This window comes from Odocoileus virginianus, chromosome 2 (assembly GCF_023699985.2).
Source record: "Odocoileus virginianus isolate 20LAN1187 ecotype Illinois chromosome 2, Ovbor_1.2, whole genome shotgun sequence".
Classification (NCBI taxonomy): domain Eukaryota; kingdom Metazoa; phylum Chordata; class Mammalia; order Artiodactyla; family Cervidae; genus Odocoileus; species Odocoileus virginianus.
In genome coordinates, this window is record NC_069675.1 from 93,461,650 (window position 1) to 93,481,525 (window position 19,876).

The window sequence follows — 19,876 nt, forward strand, 5'->3', positions numbered from 1 at the left end:
AAACTGAGATGATCTTTTGGCCTCAGCATGGTCTTCAAGAGTCACAGAGTCCAGAAAATGTGCCCACAGATTCCTGAGGCCTTGGGAGAGCCTGGGATTCTCTGTAGGACATCAGAGATCTTTTTTTTGCCCGTCGGAGTTCATGATGGGGATAGGGTGGGTAGTTGGGGAAGTCACCCGACGGCTGATTGGGCTGACCACCCGTTGCAGCCTTCCCAGGGCTTAGACTTACTTCCTGCCCCTTCTTCCTGCCACTCAGAAAACAGATTAAAAACTGGCAGGAAGGGAGGCACTGATTCTTCTTTATCTCATCTTAGATTCCATTTGGGGCTTTTGCAACATGCAAAGTTCTGCAGAAGAAGGTGAGACGGATCTACATTTTCAGAAAATTATTCATGGCATGGTTGCTTGTTTGAAATCAGGTGGGGATCCTGGCGTAGACATCCCTCTTCTCTCTGAATGGCACCCTTTCCACCTGCAGCAGGTGTCCTCACAGGGAAGCAGGCCCTGGCATCAGGCAGCTCTGGCTGGGCCCCTCCTGAATTGGGCAACTTCCTTACACTCTTACATCTCAGTTTCTCCATCTGTGAAAGGAAGACATCCGTCGTTCTCCTCTTGCAGAGCTATTGTGAGAATTAAATGAGTGGCAGGGAGGTAGAGATAGAGATGTAAATGGCCTGAGTAGAGTGCCTGCCGCATAGTGGACCCTGAATAACCACATGGTTATTAATAGTAAAAATTACACTCATTTCATTCTAGTCAACTAGGGGAGGTTAAGAGTGGAATGAATGATTTTTCAGAAAGACATTGCAGCCTTGAATGCAGGTAGGTAAGAGTATTCTAAATGAAGTGTCCAAGAGCAGGTAGGTAAAATGTGTTCTATGCCCACAGAGGCGTGAGCTTGACACTGGGAGCGTCCACGCAGGGGTCATCACCTAACAAAAGTAGTAGCATGTGACTCTGAGCGTCCGACCATGTCCCAGCCCTGGGCTGAGTGCTTTCTGCCTGTTAGCTTGTTAGCATCCCTCAGAGGCAGGAACTTACCATTCTCTGTTTTCCACAAGGGGCTTCCCTGGTGGCTCAGTGGTAGAGAATCCACCTGCCAGTGCAAGGTTCAGTCCCTAGGTCAAGAAGGTCCCCTGAAGAAGGAAGTGGCAACCCACTCCAGTATTTTTTCCCAGAGAATCCTATGGACACAAGATGCCTGGTGGGCTACAGTCCATGGGGTCACAAAGAGTCAGACACGACTGAGGGACTAGACAGCAACAACGACATTTTCCACAAGATGCTGCTGAAACTGAGGGACGTTAAGGTCGGGACAGCTGCACGGGGATCCCTTCAAAGGATGGAAGGAAGAATTAGACCTCTGAGGTCCCTTTCAGTGTTGAGATTCCAGAGTTTAAGGTCATCTTGTTTTCCCATGTCTGGAGACGTCGTTTGTGATGTCTACGGGAGAGCTCTGGGCCGGGCTGACTGCTGATGTCCAGTGCTGTGAAGGCTGCCCCACCTCCAGCCTCTCTCCCTGCAGCTCTCCTTCAGCCTAACACGCTGAAACTCTTTCCCACACAGGTGTTGATCGTCCACACGAATCTGCTCACCTCCCTGCTCCCTAAATCCTGCAGCCTCCTCAGCCTCACCACCATCAAGGTACCAGGGCCCTGCTCCCAGGAGGCAGCCAGCATGCCCTTCCCTTCATGTCTCAGCTGTCAAAGTGTATGCCAGACGCGCCTCACGTCATCAGGACTCTGGGCATGATCGGGCTTGTGTGCGGTGAGGTTGCAAAGAGAACCAGCTGCGAGCCCCGCCCTCAGGGAGCTTACCCGCTAGGTGGAAAGGCAAACCATAAACTCATAACAGGCAGACTGACAGAGAACCAGGGGATGGATGGGCCCAAACAGGAAGCAAGAGGAGGGATGCCAGGCATCGTGTGGTCGGTGCATGGAAGCGTGGTGAGCTGGGCGACCCCCTCCTGACAGTCAGCTCCCCCAAGACAGAGGCTGGGACGTCCAGGCTGTTCCCCATAAACTTGAGCTGTGACCGAGGCTACGTGGAATATTCATCCGCGACATTATTTTTAACGTGCTTTTAACGTGCATGCCTTCCCATCATATCTCTATCTCTGTGTAGAGACTGGCCGCGGAGGCATCAAAGTGATTTTTGTGGTTAATGCTGGTGTGTAGGGATTAGGGGTAGTTCTTACTTCTCTTTATTGTTATAAGCGGAAGAAAGATAACATTAAAAAGCTTTCATATTTATGTATATTTATATTTCATATATATGCATTTTATATGTGTACATATATATATATCCTACTCCATTTTGCTCATTTTCATTGTTAAAAATATTAGCAAATACAGTTAAGCACAAGGAAAGAAAGAGAAGTCGCTCAGTCGTGTCCGACTCTTTGTGACCCCATGGATTGTAGCCCACCAGGCGCCTGCGTCCATGGGATTTTTCAAGCAAGAGTACTGGGATTTTCCAGGCCATTTCCTTCTACAAGTTAAGCATAAGGAAAAACATAATTTCACACTCTAGAGAACTGCTATCAATATTTTATCGCATATTTGGTAGTCTTTTACTATGCAAATATATATCTAGACCATGAGGAGTTTTCAACATGAATATGTACGCATACTGGATAAATAAGAATGAAATGGTATAATACTTAAAATAAAAAAGACGGAGTGGTCGTTTAGTTGGGGAGGAAGGGGTGGGTGCTCTTGCTTTGAACACCAGAGGCACAAGGGCACCCCACCACCACCACAGCCTGTCTCCCTGGTGCCTGAAATCACGCGGGCTTTCTCAGTCGGGGACTTCAGGTGCTCCACTCATTTCCCTTCCGCAGGTTCTGGATCTTCATGATAACCAGCTGACAGCTCTTCCCGAAGACACAGGGCAGCTGACGGCCCTGCAGGTATGGGTGCAGGAGACACAGCCCACCTCTGACCCCCTAAGTAAGAAACTGAAGCCACACAGACCTAGAATGTTCTGGTCGTTCTCCGGCCCGGGCTGCCCTGGGTGCCGCCAGCTCCTCCGCCTTTACTATTGAGATGCCCAGGGGTGGTGTCAGCATTGCAATCTGGGCTGTGGGCATCTCTCCACAGAACTTTTGGCATGTGTGTTTGGGATTGCATCACTAGCTTCCACAACTTTACAGAAAAAGAGCACCCAGCAAGCCCACCATTTCCAAATGATGAAGTCAGCTCTCTGACTTGGCGTCCCACTTCTGCTTCTTATCAGTGGCAGCCCCTTGCATTTATCAAGCGCCCGCTGCATGCCAGCATCAAGCTAAGAGTTTCACTTGCATTGTCAACTGATTGCTCACAGCCCCTCTGTGAGCACATGTCAGCATCATCCCCAGTTCACAGAGGAGGACGCGCCATCCTTTCTTACATATGTGTTTTTGTAGAATTGGTGCATTCACTGTTCTGTAACTTTTGGATACCTGATAAGAACCACTTACAGCCATCCTTTGGTTCATTGAATATTCATCTGCCACATTATTTTTAACGTGCATGCCTTCCCATCATATCTGTTTATTTTTAATGGTTACTTCTTGTGTCATCCTGTCAGCCTCATTCACTTCATGGTGCCGCCGATCAGCCCAGGTTTCAATCCCAGCTCCACCAGCTGCTGGCCCCGCAGCCTCAGGCGGGTCCCACTGCCTGGATGCAGCTCTGCTTCCTTCTGTTCACTCTGGGATAACAAGGCTTCATCACGTGCCCCCTCACCTGTATCCCCTTATTATCAGGTGTTTTGTGGTCAGTATAAATGGTACAGCCTCAGCAAGAACCACGTTCAAAGTCTAGCATTGCCTTTTGGACACAGGACTTCACCACTCTGAGCCTCAGTTTTCTCATCTCTCAGACGGGATCATGACAGTTGGTGTCTTCCTCACAGGGCTGTCAGGAGATAAAGATGTGGGTGTGGTGCCTGGATGATGCCTGGTCAGAAGTGGGGTAGGCATCATTTTGTCTGTGCGTGTGCCTTCTCATGCCATTCTCCCTCTTTCTTAGGTCTTGAACGTGGAAAGGAATCAACTGACCTATCTCCCACGTTCCATTGGGAACCTGATCCAGCTCCAGACCCTCAATGTGAAAGGTAGGGGGCCGGGAAGCTCTGTCCACATGACCCTCGGTCTGCTCTGAGCTGACCCAGCTCGTGTCCCCAGGGTGCTCGTCCTGGGACCCATTGAGCGTGAGGGCAGCCAGCTCCCAGGTGTCACTCAAACTGTCGGACCTCCTCTGTGGTCGGTGTGTCTCCATAGTAACCAGAGACAGGGCATCTGAAGGATTCCTGCAGCTCCTCCCAGCTGGGGCCTTACAGGGAGGAGGGCAGACAGTGTTGACAGCTAGGCCCCCAAGACTCTATCACTTGTGTTTAGAACCGTGGGCGATGGATGGTGAGAATGTGGACTGACTGAGAGCCATTCTGAGTACCCCTTCCCACCCAGTGAGGAGCACTTCCACACTTGGGGGTGCCACAAGTGTGTGAGAGAGAGGAAGGAGGTCTTAGTCCCAATATACAGATGAGGAAAACGAGGCTCAGAGAGCCGTGACTTGCTCAAGACCAGCCAGTGTGGTAGTGACTGAGCTGAAATTCTAACACATGCCTCCCTGTACCCCCAGCTCTCTCCTCTTTTCCTTCAGTTCTTTCTGCACAGGATGCTGTAGTTTACCCATTTGTAACATATAAATAATCATAAACATAATAGCACTCAATTTACTAATCACTTACTGTGATATGTACATCATGTGATAGGCCCTGTGCTGAGCACCTTTTCATATGCATCATCTCTTTGAATCCCTCAGTATTCCTTTAAGGCCAAATAGTGTGGGCACCCCCATTTTACTGATGCAGAAACTGGTCCAGGGAGGTCAAGTCAGTTTTCCAAAGTCACTCAGCTCATAAATGGTGGAGCGGGGACTTGAACCTGGGTCGTTGAAACTCCACTGCTCTTTCTCATGGAGCTGGGGTATGCCCCAGGCTCAGAGGGGGGCACGCACCTCTGCCCAGTCCTGGCGGGTGTCAGACCAGCAGCTGGGGAAGGGGCCGTGGGGTGCTGAGCTGTGCCATTGGGACCCCTCCAGACAACAGGCTGAAGGAGCTGCCAGACACGCTGGGAGAGCTCCGGAGCCTGCGCACTCTGGACATCAGTGAGAATGAGATTCAGAGGCTGCCCCGGATGCTGGCGCACGTCCGAACCCTGGAGGTAGGTGAGCCATGTTCTCGCCTGGGGGCCTGCCTGGCCTGCCCGCCGCTCCCCTCCCACGTTCCTGGAGGCCTGCCCTGGTCACAGGATAACAGGTCATGGAGATCTCAAGGTCCTCAGGGGTTCACAGAGAGAACTGAGTGTGAATGACTGTAATTAGGTGACTTGTTGTCATAATGGAGGCAGCAAAGCATATTCCTAGTAGAGTGAAAAGCTAATGCTGAATCCTGATGGGTTCATTAACACTGTGAAAGACATGGTGTTTGAGCCAGACCTTGAAAGAGGAGAAAGCTTTGGAGAAGTTGACCGGGGTCATGGGAGCATTCCAGGTGGAGGAACAGTTCGGCAAAGGCAGGAGGTGGGAAAGCCCAGGGCGTGTTATGGGAGGAGCAGGGGAGCCAATATGGTTGGGTCTGGAGGGCGCTTGCAGGGAGGGAGCAGCCTTGGCTCGGAGCTGCAGAAATCGTGATTCATCAGAGCTGGGGGCGGAGGGCAAGGCGGTCACCTGGGACACTGTGTTGTCTCCCGGGGCTGTTCTAACGAAGCACCCAGGCTGGGACCTTAAGACTTCTGGAGGCCAGAAGTCCAAGATCAAGGTGTCGGAGGGGTTGTTTCTTCTAAGGCCTCTCTCTCCTTGGCTTCTGGACTGCTGTCTTCTCCCTGCGTCCTCCCACCCTCCTCCCTTGGAATGCGTCTGAGTCCTGATTTCCTCATCTTTTAAGGACACCAGTTCATGCTGGACTAGGGCCCATACTGGTGACTTTGTTTTGAACTTGATTATCTCTTTAAAGATCGTCTTGATTGTGTTGAGCGGTGAAGTGAACGACATATAAAGATGGGTCTCCTGTGTCTGCAGACCCTGAGCCTCGACGTGTTGTCCATGGTCTACCCCCCGCAGGAGGTGTGCAGCACGGGCACTGAGGCCATTCAGCAGTTCCTGTGCAAAGGTAAATAAAGCCAGGCAGCCCGCGTCCTTCCCTGAGCGAGCACAAACCATGGCCCCTGGGACTACTCTGTGCCAACGAGGCAGTGGAGGCTCCCTGCTTGCCCAGAGCTCTGCAGATCTGGCAGGAGAAACAGGGAAAGATGCTTGTCACGTGAGGAAGTATGGTGGCTCAGATGGTAAAGAATCTGCCTGCGATGCAGGAGACCTGGGTTTGATCCCTGGGTTGGGAAGATCCCCTAGAGGAGGGCATGGCAACCCACTCCAGTGTTCTTGCCTGAAAAATCACATGGACAGAGGAGCCTGGTGGGCTACAGTCCATGGGGTTGCAAAGAGTCGGACACGACTGAGCAACTAAGCACAGCGCAGCAGGTGTAAATGTGTATGTGAACTATTTGGTTTTGCTATCTTAAAAACATAAAAGAAAAATACCCACAGAAGATGTTGTACCAGGTGATTCTATGCCCTGCCTTTTTCACTTAAGAATAGGTCCCGGGCCTTTTCCTGTCCCATAACATGTGGCTCTGTCTGTTGTAAACTGCTGTAGAGTATTTCTAGTGGAACAACTGAAAGTTATTTCCCATTTGCTCTTGGAATGAACGTTTTACCCCACACGTCTCTGGCACAGTGGGCAGGCAGGAATTCTTGCCTTTACTCCAATATTCTTCTCCAGGCAGGAATACTGGAGCAGGATGCCACGTCCTCCAGGGGATCTTCCCAACCCAGGGCTTGAATCCAGGTCTCCGGTAGGGCAGCGGGGTTGGTAGGTGAACAGGGACAAGCACTCTGTATTGCCTCTGAAGAGGTTACATAGGTTTACATCCTTGAGGAATGTAAATCTGAGAGGACTCTTCTTCCCCACAGCCTGGCTAACACTTGGTGAGATAAAAGTCTTCTAACCTGATGGGTTATTAAAAAGCAGAGACATTACTTTGCCAACAAAGGTCTTGTGTAGTCAAAGCTATGGTTTTTCCAGTAGTCATGTATGGATGTGAGAGTTGGACTATAAAGAAAGCTTGAGTGCTGAAGAATTGATGCTTTTGAACTGTGGTGTTGGAGAAGACTCTTGAGAGTCCCTTGGACTGCAAGGAGATCCAACCAGTCCATCCTAAAGGAGATCAGTCCTTAGTGTTCATTGGCAGGACTGATGCTAAAGCTGAAGCTCCAATACTTTGGCCACCTGATGCAAAGAGCTGACTCATTGGAAAAGACCCTGATGCTGGGAAAGATTGAAGGCAGGAGAAGGGGACAACAGAGGATGAGATGGTTGGATGGCATCACCAACTTGATGGACATAAGTTTGAAGAAGCTCCGGGAGTTGGTGATAGACAGGGAGGCCTGGCGTGCTGCAGTCCATGGGGTCACAAAGAGTTGGGACACTCTTTGTGATTGAACTCAGATCACACTCTGAGTGATTGAACTGAACTGAACCTGATGGGTAAACAAGAGGAAGAGGATGACAGAGGATGAGATGGTTGGATGGCATCACTGACTCAGTGGACATGAGTTTGAGCAAGCTCCGGGAGATGGTGAAGGACAGGGAAGCCTGGCATGCTACAGTCCATGGGGTCGCAAAGCATTGGACACAACCAAGCACACTCACAAACAACAACAAAAGATAAATTACCAGCTGGAAGAAGATAGCTGCAACATATGTTATAGATCCAAGGTTATTAACTGTAATGTGTAAAGAGTACTTATAAGTCAGCAAGAATAGGACAAAATGGGGAAAATGTGTGAATCCTTTCAAGTATACAGGAGGAAGCTTCCCAGGAAATTGTGGGTAAAGCTGGGTCTTGAACCCAGGCTTCTGTACGAAGCACAGGCATTTTTCATCTCCGCATTCTCACATGGATGGTAAAGAAGCAGGGGGCGGGAAGATTTATTCACTCAGCTGACGCTTATTGAGAGCTTGCCACATTTAAGGCCCAGGCGTTAGGCCTGTGAGCAGCGCAGGAGGGCTCAGCATCAGAGGGGAGCAGTGGACTGCTTTGGGTTGCAAGGCGGTCTCCTTCCCTGTCGGTCAGCCTGTGTCCGTCTCTTGCAGAGTCAGGGCTGGAGTACTACCCCCCATCTCAGTACCTGCTGCCAGTCCTGGAGCAGGATGGAGCTGAGAACTCCCTGGACAGCCCCGATGGGCCCACGGACAGGCTCTGCAGGGAGGAGGAGGAGTGGCAGGTAAGTCACGCCGCCTGCTGGCATGTGGGGTGGGCGGCAGGAAGGGCTCTGCACACGCAGGGGCGTTCAGAGCTTTGGCCCCCAGATTCCTCCATCAAACTAGAATTTACCTCTCTTCAAACGGACATACTGGGAGTTTTCTCATGGTCTTGTTGTTTAGTCGCTAAGTCATGTCTGACTCTTTGCGACTCCATGGACTGTAGCCCACCAGGCTCTTCTGTCCATGCGATTTTTCATGCAAGAACACTGAAATGGGTTGTCATTTCCTTCTCCAAGGAATCTTCCCGACCCAGGAATCAAACCCTTGTCTCCCTGCATTAGCAGGCGGATTCTTTACCTAGTGGCCTCGTGGTTAAGATTTCAGGCTTTCAGTGCCATGACCCAGGTTCCATCCCTGGTTGGGGAGCTGCAGTCCCAGAAGCCAAGTGACTCAGTTAAGCACTTGTACATGTAGAAGTTTTCACAAGGCCTCCTAGGCGGCCTCACCCCACTAGCTCACCAGCACCAGCTTTGTCCCACTCCTCTCTGTCCTTGAACATCTGGGGTGTTTGAATAGGGGGTTCCCTCTGCTGGATTCTCCCCGCTTGTTTTCTCCAGTCTCATCCTTCAGCTCCCAGCTGAAATAGCACATTTTCTGAGAAGCTTTCCCCGACGCAGCAGCCCAGGTCAGGTCTATGGAAGTTCTCAGAGCACCCTGTGCATTTGCTGGGAGAACCTATGTTGCTGAACTTGGGTTCAGCTGCTCATCGCTCAGGAATCCAACACTGAAAGATAAGTGTTGGGTGAAAAGAAAGATAGGTTTACTGGGGAAGCTAGTTATCCTGGGGAGAAGCTGGATGCACGTCCCCAGGAACCAGCTTCCCACTGTGGGTCAGGGGGCAAAGGGTTTTAAAAGGGGAGGTTTTTCAAGGGCGTGGAGGCAGAGGAGGGGGCTGCGTGCAGAGCATCATCTTGAAGTTGGTTGTGCAAACCTGATCAGCACCATGTTGATTGTTTTGGGCACAGTTCATCTGTAACTGCAGAGTCGGTTTGTTCCCATTTCTTTGAGGCCAGTTCTGGGAATTGTGTAAGATGGAGCAGTTCATGTCATGGCTGAGTCTGGTCATCATGTAGCTCATTTTTCCCACCTGGTGGGGGTTTCAGTGTCTGCGAAACAGCTGAGTAATATGACGCAGAACATTATCTGTAGCCTTTGAGGAGGAACTAAAGGTTCTTGCCTTTGTTTAATGGCTAAACAATTATTTTGTCTTGCTTGACTATTTTGCTTCTGTGTTTCCTCATTTCTCTTAAGTTACTTCTTTGGCTAAAATCTCTACAGACAAGAGGCAAGTGGAGGATGTTGTGAAGGGGGAGGGGATCTGTCCTGGGAAGGCCCCACAGGGCCCTACTCCATTACAGCCACAGCTGTAATTACATGAAGAATTACTCAAGAGAGGATTTGCTTCCTGTCTGTCTCCCTGCTTGATGGAGCTCGAGGGGAGTAGACCCCCCGGGTCCCCGGGGGAGACCTAGCATAGGTCAGGGCTGCAGGAGGAAGCTCAGCGAGGGTTGCCCACAGTGACCAGGGTGCCTCTGACGGTGAGGCCAGACAGAAACTGCCTCTGTGCCCCACCCCCTACCCGTATGCTCCTCCACGGGAGCCCACAAATCGAGGCGCCTGGGAGGGGGCACCACCTGTAGCCAGCTAGGCTTCACATCTGATTGTGGTGATGGTCACATGACTGTATGCAGTCGTCAAAACTCATAGACCTGTACACGTCTTTAAAAAGATAAATTTTACAGTACATAAATTATACCTTCATTAAAAAATGTTTGTATATGCAAACACATACAAATGTATTTTTTTTTTCTAAAGGCACAAATTGTAGGTAGGTAGATGCATGGACTTAGGTCTAGTAATGATATTTACATGGGAGCAGGGCTAGGGAGGGTGGGAGGGAACAAGGATTAGGCCTGGGAGTAGTCAGTGGATACTTTTATATGCCTTGCTTAGTTTTTTACAAGGAGAATATATTCAGGTATTATCTATAAACTAAAGATAAGCTCAAATTTTACTCGTACTTCGGCACAGGGAAAATCTTATTTCTTTATAGGATGCTGGTTTTATAGCTCTAACACTTGATCCTGATCTCAGAACCAGATAACTAAACAGAAAGGCTGGTTTAAAAAAAAAAAAGTGTGTGTGTGCACATGCATGCTCTGATGTTGAACTACAAAAGTAATTCATGCTCCTTGTTCTAAATCTAAACAATACAGAAATATATGGAGTGAGCATCTCCCCTCCTGTCCTGCAGTCCCAGCCCCTGGAGGCAGTCACCATGAACTGATGAATAAATCTCCTTCGTGGCTTTTGCTCAGCCACCCCAGAGCTGGGAGTTGAGTTTTGGTGGTGGTGCTTTTACAAGAGAGGAATCATGCTGTACAGACAGTGAAAGATGGCAGACATCTTTCTGTAGCTGCACCCATGATTGCCCCATCGTTCAGTAGCTCTGTAATAATCCACTGTGTGAATGAATCGTGACTTAGAAATTGCATGCTGATGGGCATTTGAGTTATTTCCAGTGTTTTCACTCTTTTGAACAATTCTGCAGGAACTTGCACACACACCTTGGTGCATTTGTAGTTGTTTTGGGGGCTGGAGCTGGGAGCTTGCAGGTGTGCCGTGCAAACGTACAAGGGGTCAAACACCCATTTCTTGGTCTCTTTTTTGGAACACCCATGCCTTCTCAGAGCTGCATTACCAGAACTTAAGACTTGAAGCTCTTAAACCAAGCCCTGTGGTTCTCAACCCTGGTGTCCATCAGAACCATCCAGAACCCTTTATCAAACAGCCAACCCCTTCATCCCCTACCCCCTACCCAGCCCTCCAAGGCAGTTCCTCTGGATGAACCTGCAAGTTTGAGGGCTGTCAGGCTGCCTGGGGATTCTGGGCCAGTGAGAACCCCTGCTGCCCACCTTCTGTTAACCACTATCTTTTCTTTTTTTTGCCTCCCAGAATAGGTTCTCAGACTATGAGAAGAGGAAGGTAAGAAGATGTCTTTTGTCCTCTGTCACTTTTCTTCTCATTAAACATCTCTTCTGTTATATTTGAGGAGACAAGTTCTTCCAACCTCTAAATCAGAGGGTAAAGTAACGGTTGCCCCATATGTATATCACCTCTCCACAGTTTCACCCAGCCTGGGTGGGTGGGAAGATGTCCCCAATTTACAGATGAGAAGACTGAGGCTTGGAGAGATTGAGCCCATCCCCTGCAGCTCTCACATGCTAACCCCCCAGAGCCTGTGCCAGCATCACCAGGGTCTCCGTTCTTGCAGGAACAGAAGATGCTGGAGAAACTCGAGTTCGAACGACGCCTGGAGCTCGGGCAGCGAGAGCACGCCCAGCTCCTCCAGCAGAGCAACAGCCAGAAGGATGAGATCCTTCAGACGGTCAAAGAGGTTCGTGAGCGGCTAAGTGAGGTCAGGCCTGTGTGTTCCCTCTGCCGGAGGCCTCCTGACTCAGGCTGTGGTCCCTCTGATGTGGGAAGGCAGTGGGGGTGACCTCTCTCAGGCCCACCCTCCAGGACACAGGGTTGGGGAGGAGTCATCCGTACAGATTAGCTAGTGTCCCATTTGTGGACACCCTCAGGCCTAGCAAGGGGAGGACTTGGTCCAAAGACAACAGAGAGCTGGCAAGGCAGAGGAAACCTGGTCTCCTCATCTCAGGCCTGGGCCCCTGGCTGCTCTGCGGTGCCTGGAGGGGTCCCAGCAGACCCCAGACCTCTGCTTGTCCTGCTGCAGGAGCAGTCCCGGCTGGAGCAGGGCCTGAGTGAGCACCAGCGCTTCCTGGACGCAGAGCGTCGGCGGCTGCAGGAGCAACTGAAGCAGACAGAGCAGAGCATTTCCAGCCGGATCCAGAAGCTCCTGCAGGAGAACCAGAGGTCAGGTTCCCGCCTCCCCGGTCCTCAGACCCAGAAACCTCATCCAGAAGCTCCTGCAGGAGAACCGGAGGTCAGGCTCCCGCCTCCCCAGTCCTCAGACCCAGAAACCTCATGCAGAAGCTCCTGCAGGAGAACCGGAGGTCAGGCTCCCGCCTCCCCGGTCCTCAGACCCAGAAACCTCATCCAGAAGCTCCTGCAGGAGAACCGGAGGTCAGGCTCCCGCCTCCCCGGTCCTCAGACCCAGAAACCTTATGCAGAAGCTCCTGCAGGAGAACTGGAGGTCAGGCTCCCGCCTCCCCGGTCCTCAGACCCAGAAACCTCATCCAGAAGCTCCTGCAGGAGAACCAGAGGTCAGGCTCCCGCCTCCCCGGTCCTCAGACCCAGAAACCTTATGCAGAAGCTCCTGCAGGAGAACCGGAGGTCAGGCTCCCGCCTCCCCGGTCCTCAGACCCAGAAACCTCATCCAGAAGCTCCTGCAGGAGAACCGGAGGCCAAGCTCCCGTCTCCCCGGTCCTCAGACCCAGAGGCCTCCCTCAGCGTGATGCCCACATGGGGCTCAATCTCTCTCTCACTGTCTCTGATTCTACCCAAGGTCTCGGTGCTACATTTGGCACTGACTTTAAGAGAATCTGGTTTCCCCGATGACTCAGCGGGTAAAGAATCCACCTGCAGTGCCAGAGACACGGGAGACGCGGGTTTGATCCCTGGGTTGGGAAGATCCCCTGGGGGAGGAAATGGTAACCCACTCCAGTGTTCTTGCCTGGAGGATTCCATAGACAGTGGACCCTGATGGGCTGCAGTCCATGGGTCACAAAGAGCTGGACAGGACTGAGCAGCTAACACACTTCAAAGAATCTGATCCAGGGATGACAAGGTTTGCCTCTTGTTTGGGGGCTGCTACGGATTGGATCTTTGCCTCCCAAATTTTCCATCTGTAAAGTGAGTGGATTTAACAAGTTAAAATCACATCCTGCTCTAATATTTTGGCTTTCTAGTCACTTGTCACTCTGAGGTCAGCCATTTGCCTTATGGTGAGATTTACCGTAACGGATTCTGTCCAAGGCAAGAGCCGCAGGGAGCAAGCTCCGATGGGAGAAACCAGGCCGGATAGAGGTCTCAAGAAGCCTGAGAAAGTTTAACTGGGGGTCTCTTGGGGAAAGATTCCAGAAACAGGCTCTGCCACACGCCCTGCTGCTTCCAGCCTTCTGTCCACTGTCCTCCAAGTCCTCCTCCCTCGCCTGCAGTTGAGTGCCAGAGGGAGCTGGCTGGCCTGCCACGTGCAGTGTGCCCACCCCCGGCGGCACCCAGGAAACTGCCCTCTGTCGGCTGCCGCTTACGTGTGAAGCACTTTATGTCTGTCTTCTCGTTCACACTTTACCAATACTCCATGAAGCTTTACAAAAATATTCTTCCCATTTCACAGATGAGGAGCTGGGATTCGGAGTGGTTGAGGAATTGGCCTGAGAACACAGAGCCCCTAAGTGGCCGGTTCACAAGCGCCCCCTCAGCAGTTCTGTTGGAAACAGACCCACCAATGACTGCCGGCTTTTCATGGTTTCCTTCACAGGCAAAAGAAAAGTTCCGAGATTCTGAAGTCTCTGGAAAACGAAAGGTCAGTGTTTTGCTCTAGCGCATTCTCAATGACTGCCTGCCTTCCTGCAGGTGAGCAGACCTGGGGAGAGAAGGCCTCATGATTCTCGAGGGTTATGTCAGAAAGATTTCCTAGAGCTGTGAGGAGATTCAGGCTTCCTTGGTGGCCCAGATGGTAAAGAATCTGCCTGCAATGCAAAGACCCACAGGTTTGATCCCTGGGTCAGGAAGATCCCCTGGAGAAGGGCATGGCAACCTCCTTCAGTACTCTTGCCTGGAGGGTCCCACGAACAGAGGAGCCAGAGGGGCTGCAGCCCCTGGGGTCACAGAGAGGCGGCCCAGCTGGTGGCTAACACTTCCACTTTATCATGAGGAGAGTCACCCCCTTACGGAGCTCTGAATTAAAAAGAATCGCTGCCTTCAAGTTTGTTAAAACATACTGTCCTGAGAAAAGTTCAGACATGAATAAGAATGTATGTGTATTAATGTCCAATTGTATTTCTAGTGTAAATAGTTAGAAAAGAAATTTCTGGAAAGAAAAATTTGTTTACATGAATTATGTACAGAGGAGTAATCTGTAAGCATTAAATGTCTTATAGAAGAATATTCCTTGTTAAGGAGAACACTATATTGCTAGGTGGAAAAGTGGTATCTACAGTGTATCATTTCTTAAAGACAACCTACTTGTATCTATGCTCAGAAAGTAGAAGGACCCACCCCGAATGTTTACGCTGAACATCTTTGAGTGGTGGGAATTGGAGGTGGTGATCTTTGTTTCATTCCCTTTGTGTTTTCTGCACTTTCCAAATTGGCTGTGTTAAGGTGCCCCCCTTAGTCATTAGAAAAGGTGATAGGTGGGGTGGCCTCACCCCCCACTCCCTGGGGGTGTTCGCGTGAGTCCCTCCTGGTTCTCAGGGACCCCCGGGTGTCAGTGTGGACCTGGCTGCTGCCCTTGGGGAGCCTCCCTTCCCATGGGCCCAGCCTTCCTGGCTCCTGACTGCCTGGGCAGGCCTCCTGCAGGGGGGCTCACGTGGGGTCGCAGGGTTAGCCCCAGCACCCTGCCCATTTCAGCTGGGGGCTGTGGCAGCTGGGGGTGGTCAAGGCTGAACCAAGCTGTGGCTGGCAGTATCGACTCTTCAGCACACCGAGCCAGTGCCCTCTGGACTGGGCCTGGGCTCCAGGGATGCAGCAGGGGCGGTCTTCCCTTGCACGGCCTATGGGCCTGGGCTGAGTGCTCGGGTGATTCATGCTGCTTCTGATGCAGTCAGACCCTGCAGGAAACGTGAAGGAGGTTGTCTGCCCCTCAACCACTGCGCTAGTCTGGTGTGTGTGTATGGGAGGTGGGGAATAGGTGTACACACAAGCAACGTGCACACATGTGCAGTTACTTTTTTATTTTCACTTCACTGATGTATTTCCATGCCAAAAACCTCATTATTTGTAATAACTATGTCTATATAATTATATCGTAATTTACATAGTTAGCCCTCTGAACATTTAAGTGGCTTCCGGTGTTTTGTAATTACAAACAATATGACAGTAAACATCTTCTATATATACCCTTAGGGACTTGGGTGAACGTTTATAGAAGGAAATATTGGAAGAACACTTAGCTAGGTATTGCCAGACTGCCTTCCAAAACACGTTTGACTGTTCACATCCCTCAACAGTATATGAAGTACCCATTTCTCCCCCTTCACTGCCATTGCCAGTTATTATCTAGTTTTCTTAAGCTCAACCAACCCAACATTTGAAAAGAAAGTCTTACTTTTTTCGTCATTAGCGGTATTAAGAATCTTTCCACATGTTCCTTTTTTTTTTTTAAGGTCACTTTTATTTAAGCATCAGTGAATTGGCTGTTTGCATCCTTGGCCTGTTTTTCTAAAGGAATGTTCATCTTTTTATGCCGCAAGCTCTTAACTGTAAAAGTTAACAGGGCCCCAGGGGAGGTGCATAATGCCACAGGCATATCAGAGGGCATGTCCAGCTTGGTACATAAGGGAGGACTTCTTGAAGGAGGTGGTGGTCATCTGGTGAGATTTCCTATTGGAAATGTTACACTTGCTCAGCACGTGGGTCACTTTCTTTCTAGAATAAGAATGGAACGGTTGATGTCCATAACGCAGGAGGAGGCGGAGAGCCTGCGGCGCCGTGAGATAGCCTGTGAGTCTTGGGGTCGGGCGGGGCCCTGGGAGCAGAGGGGACAGCCGTCCCATCCCCCTGTTGGTCACATTTAGGGAGTGCTGGGGGGTTGCCCCTCAAGACGGTCCATCAAATCCTGTCATGGAGCATGGGCTCTGGGGTCAGGCTGGACTTGGATTAAAAAAAATCCCAGCTCAGGCACCATATGACCTAAGGGACATAACTGATCCCTGACTTTTCCGAGCCTCAGTTTTCATATCTATAAAATGGGGAGGAAGGTAATAATCTGCCTCGTTGGGTCATTACGAAGGTCCAATAAGATCATGCTGGCACAGAGCGAGCATTTCATAAACCATGGCTGTCGGGGCTGCTCTCTTTGAGAGCTGCGGTAGCTCCTCTTGTGCTCCTGGGAGCTCGCCTTCCTGCTGCTCCCTGAGGGGTCCCAGGGTGCTTCACTGTCCACACAAATGAGGGCAGTGGACACCACACCGTTCTTCAGAGCCTGAGTGATAGGATGGGATGTTCTGTGCACCTTTAGCCCAGGTTCATCGTGTACCCGGTGGTGGGCCAGCATGTCCCGTAAACCATCTCATCCCACTCCTGCCCCGTGAGGGGTCATATCATTAACTTCCGAATTTGAAGGTCACTGTTATCCACCATTTATAAAGAGAAGCCTTGTGTTTGTATTGCCAGATGGATGTTTATCAAATAGCTGATTGGAAATAGGCTTAGTATTAGGGGGCTTTTGTTTTCACCTTTTCAAACTTCCCTATTGCTTAGCTTTAAAAAAAAAAAAAGGCGTGTATTATTTTTATAACTGAAAAACATCAAGAAAAGTAATGAAAAGGTAATAACCCAGAGTGGTGGAGGGTATATGGTGTCAGGCTGTCCTGTGTGCTGCCAGAGGGAGTATGAATCAGCTGGATCTTTCTGGCAGGCAGAAAGGGTAACTCGTGTATATATTATTCATGACCTTAAACCTGTGCACTTCTAAGAGTTATTCTAGGAAGTGATCAAATAGTGAGATGTGCACAAAGATATTTGAGCAGGGATCTTTGTAGAAGCACTATTTGATAATCACAAGAAGACTGTGGATGCACTGAAACAAAGGATTATTTTAAAACTTCAGTCATCCATGGGCTTCCCTTGAGGCTCAGCTGGTAAAGAATCCGCCTGCAATGTGGGAGACCTGGGTTTGATCCCTAGGTTGGGAAGATCCCCTGGAGAAGGGAAAGGCTACCCACTCCAGTATTTTGGCCTGGAAAATTCCATGGACTGTATAGTCCACGGGTCACAAAATGATGGACAGGATCGAGCAACTTTCACTTGCACCTTTCAGTCATTAATGCACCATAGTGCTCTGTAGCTGATAACATGGCCGTGTTGATATAGGGATGCATTCATGAAAGGTGAGAAAGGAGGTATATTTAATGTGATAATCATTTTAATTTTCTTGTATTATGGTGAAATATACAAAGCATAAAACTTACCATTGTAACCACTTGTAAATGAGTAGTTCTGTGGCATTGATAGTTCTGATGGTGCATTATTCGCCATCACCACCATCAGAACCTTTTCATCATCCCAAAGTGAAACTGTATGCCTACTAAATAGGAACTCCCCATTACCCTCTTCCCCAGACGCTATAGAATCACCATTCTACTTTCAGTCTACTTTCTGTCTCTGTGAATTTGACTGCTCTCGGGACCACGTGTAAGTGGAATCATACAGTGTTTGTCCTTTTGTGATTAGCTTCTTTCACATAATGTTCTCAGAGTTCATCTGTGTTGTAGCTTATGTCAGAATTTCCTTCCTTTTTAAGACTGAAATCTTACAATGTATGGATAGACCACATTTTAAAAAATTTTATTTATGGCCGTGCTGGGTCTTGGTTGCTGCAAGGGCATCTTTCTAGTTGTGGCAAGTAAGGGCTGCTCTTGAGTAGCAGTGCACGGCTTCTTACTGCGGTGACCTCTCGTTGCCGAGCACAAGCTCTAGGTGTTGCAGGCTCAGTAATTGTGGCACACAGGCTTAGTTGCTTATGACGTGTGGGATCCTCCTGGACCAGAGCTCGAACCTGTGTCCCCTGCTTTGGTAGGTGAATTCTTAACCACTGGACCACCAAGGAAGTCCCTAGATCTTGTTTTGTTTATTCATTTGTCTATCAATAGGCACTTGGGCTGTTTCCACCTTTTTTTTTGCCTGATGTGATCAGTGTTGCTATGAACATGGGTATACAAATATTCAGGTCCCTGCTTTTAATTCTTTCATTTAAATTTTTTAAAATCCATCAATATACATTAAAAATTGACCAGAAGAAGATATATCAAAATGTAATATTTCTGGGTGACAAGATTGTAGAAGATTGTGCGTGAGTGTTTTCAGTCTCTTACAACTCATCAGCCTTTTAAACTGAAGTTACTTCTATAATTTTAAAAAAAAAAGATTTTTTTCCAAGGGTGACCATCAGGTGGGTGACCAGGTGACCCCACAGGCCATCAGGAGTGGCTGCTCAGCCCTGCCCCCCACTGCGCCCCCCCCACCCCCAACGTGTTTCTCCAGCCGCCATGCAGCAGATGCTAACTGAAAGCTGTAAGAGCCGGCTCATCCAGATGGCCTACGAGTCTCAGAGGCAGAACTTGGTCCAGCAGGCCTGCTCCAGGTAAGATGAGGAAGGGGCTTCCCGCGTGAGCAAGTTGGGAGAGCTGGCTCAGAGCTGTGGAGTGAGCGTTGGCATAGGAATCCCCTGCCACGTGTGGGCCACCCCACCCCCGGCCAGGTCCTCAGGAATAAGTGACTGCCTGTCTTTGTGGCTTTTCTCGCCGGACCCTAAAGAAGCACAACCAGCCAGTGGCAGAGCTTAGGGTTTGACCCAGGCAGTGTGCTCTTAATTGTGGCGACTCATTCTCCCAGGTCACAGGTCAGGAGTGGGGTGCCCTCGAGGGTATGGTGAGGGGGTCGTCTCGTGCTGACGGCCACTCTGGGCCTGGCCCTCAAGTTCACCCCAGCGCCATGGTTGTGTCTGGAGGAGCTGCCGTGCCCAGCAGGTGAGCAAAGTGCCTTCGAGGCCCAGGAGCCCCAGCCAGGACAGGCCAGCAGCTCTGACCACTGTGGTGTCTCTCCTCCCACTGGGCAGCCCTGGTGCCCCTGGAGCATGCCAGCCCCCCCCCCCCGTGTCCCTGCAGGGTCAGGTGTCTCCCGCCTGACGGGTAGTGTGACCTTGTTTTTAGGAGCGCGGGCACTCGGGGCAGCCCTGTGGAGTCACATCCCGCTTCTATTTCTTAACTGAGACATCTTGGGCAAGTTATTTTCTCTCCCTCAGCCTTGATTTTCTTATCAGTAAAATGGGGATTAATGACAGTATCTACTAGAGTTACCGGAGGACTTGATAGGCCTTAGTGATCATAATGTCAGCACATGAGGGTTCAATAGATAGCAGCTGTTATCATGACACAAACTGAAAACCTAGATTGTACCTAAATAACAGACATATTAAAGTGACAGGGTTTGGATTTTTGTGACACTAGACTTGTTCTAGGGGAACGAGGGCAGGTCCATGGCCGGGCTGAGAAACACTGGGTTGGAGGGTGAGATGTTAGTGCCAGGAAGGACAACTTTGTCTTGGCCTAAGGGGCTCGCCTGAGAGGTCATAAGTTCCCTGTCGATGGAGGGTGGGTGGGCAGAGGCAGGCCACCACTTCAGGGGGTTGTCATAGAGAGGATTCCCAGAGATCACCTCCCCAGCTCCAGAGACACAGACTCCGCCACCACCCTGCCAGGGCTGTGGGATTCAGACAAAACTCCCATGTCCACCCAGCCCAGGACATGGCCCCCAGTGGGTGGTCCATAAGCCTTGTTGAGTGAATAAATGGTTTATCTCCATCTCCTCCAAG

The 19,876-nt window shown here is 50.2% G+C and overlaps 1 protein-coding gene across 8 annotated transcripts in view; it reads left to right on the forward strand.

The window, feature by feature from the left end:
* The window catches only part of LRSAM1 (leucine rich repeat and sterile alpha motif containing 1), a 33,953-nt gene that overhangs the window by 3,125 nt on the left and 10,952 nt on the right, over positions 1-19,876 (forward strand). For 7 of the 8 annotated variants that reach the window (XM_070453090.1, XM_020874908.2, XM_070453107.1 and 4 more), the window contains 13 exons: positions 318-362; positions 1,570-1,647; positions 2,846-2,914; positions 4,017-4,101; positions 5,091-5,212; positions 6,069-6,159; positions 8,203-8,333; positions 11,329-11,358; positions 11,648-11,770; positions 12,113-12,252; positions 13,820-13,864; positions 15,935-16,005; positions 18,547-18,646. In XM_070453090.1, the coding sequence (XP_070309191.1) occupies positions 318-362; positions 1,570-1,647; positions 2,846-2,914; positions 4,017-4,101; positions 5,091-5,212; positions 6,069-6,159; positions 8,203-8,333; positions 11,329-11,358; positions 11,648-11,770; positions 12,113-12,252; positions 13,820-13,864; positions 15,935-16,005; positions 18,547-18,646 (1,130 nt within the window). Of the gene's footprint in view, positions 1-317; positions 363-1,569; positions 1,648-2,845; positions 2,915-4,016; positions 4,102-5,090; positions 5,213-6,003; positions 6,160-8,202; positions 8,334-11,328; positions 11,359-11,647; positions 11,771-12,112; positions 12,253-13,819; positions 13,865-15,934; positions 16,006-18,546; positions 18,647-19,876 lie in introns of those variants that run through there. The other variant, XM_070453110.1, reaches the window with a different exon arrangement.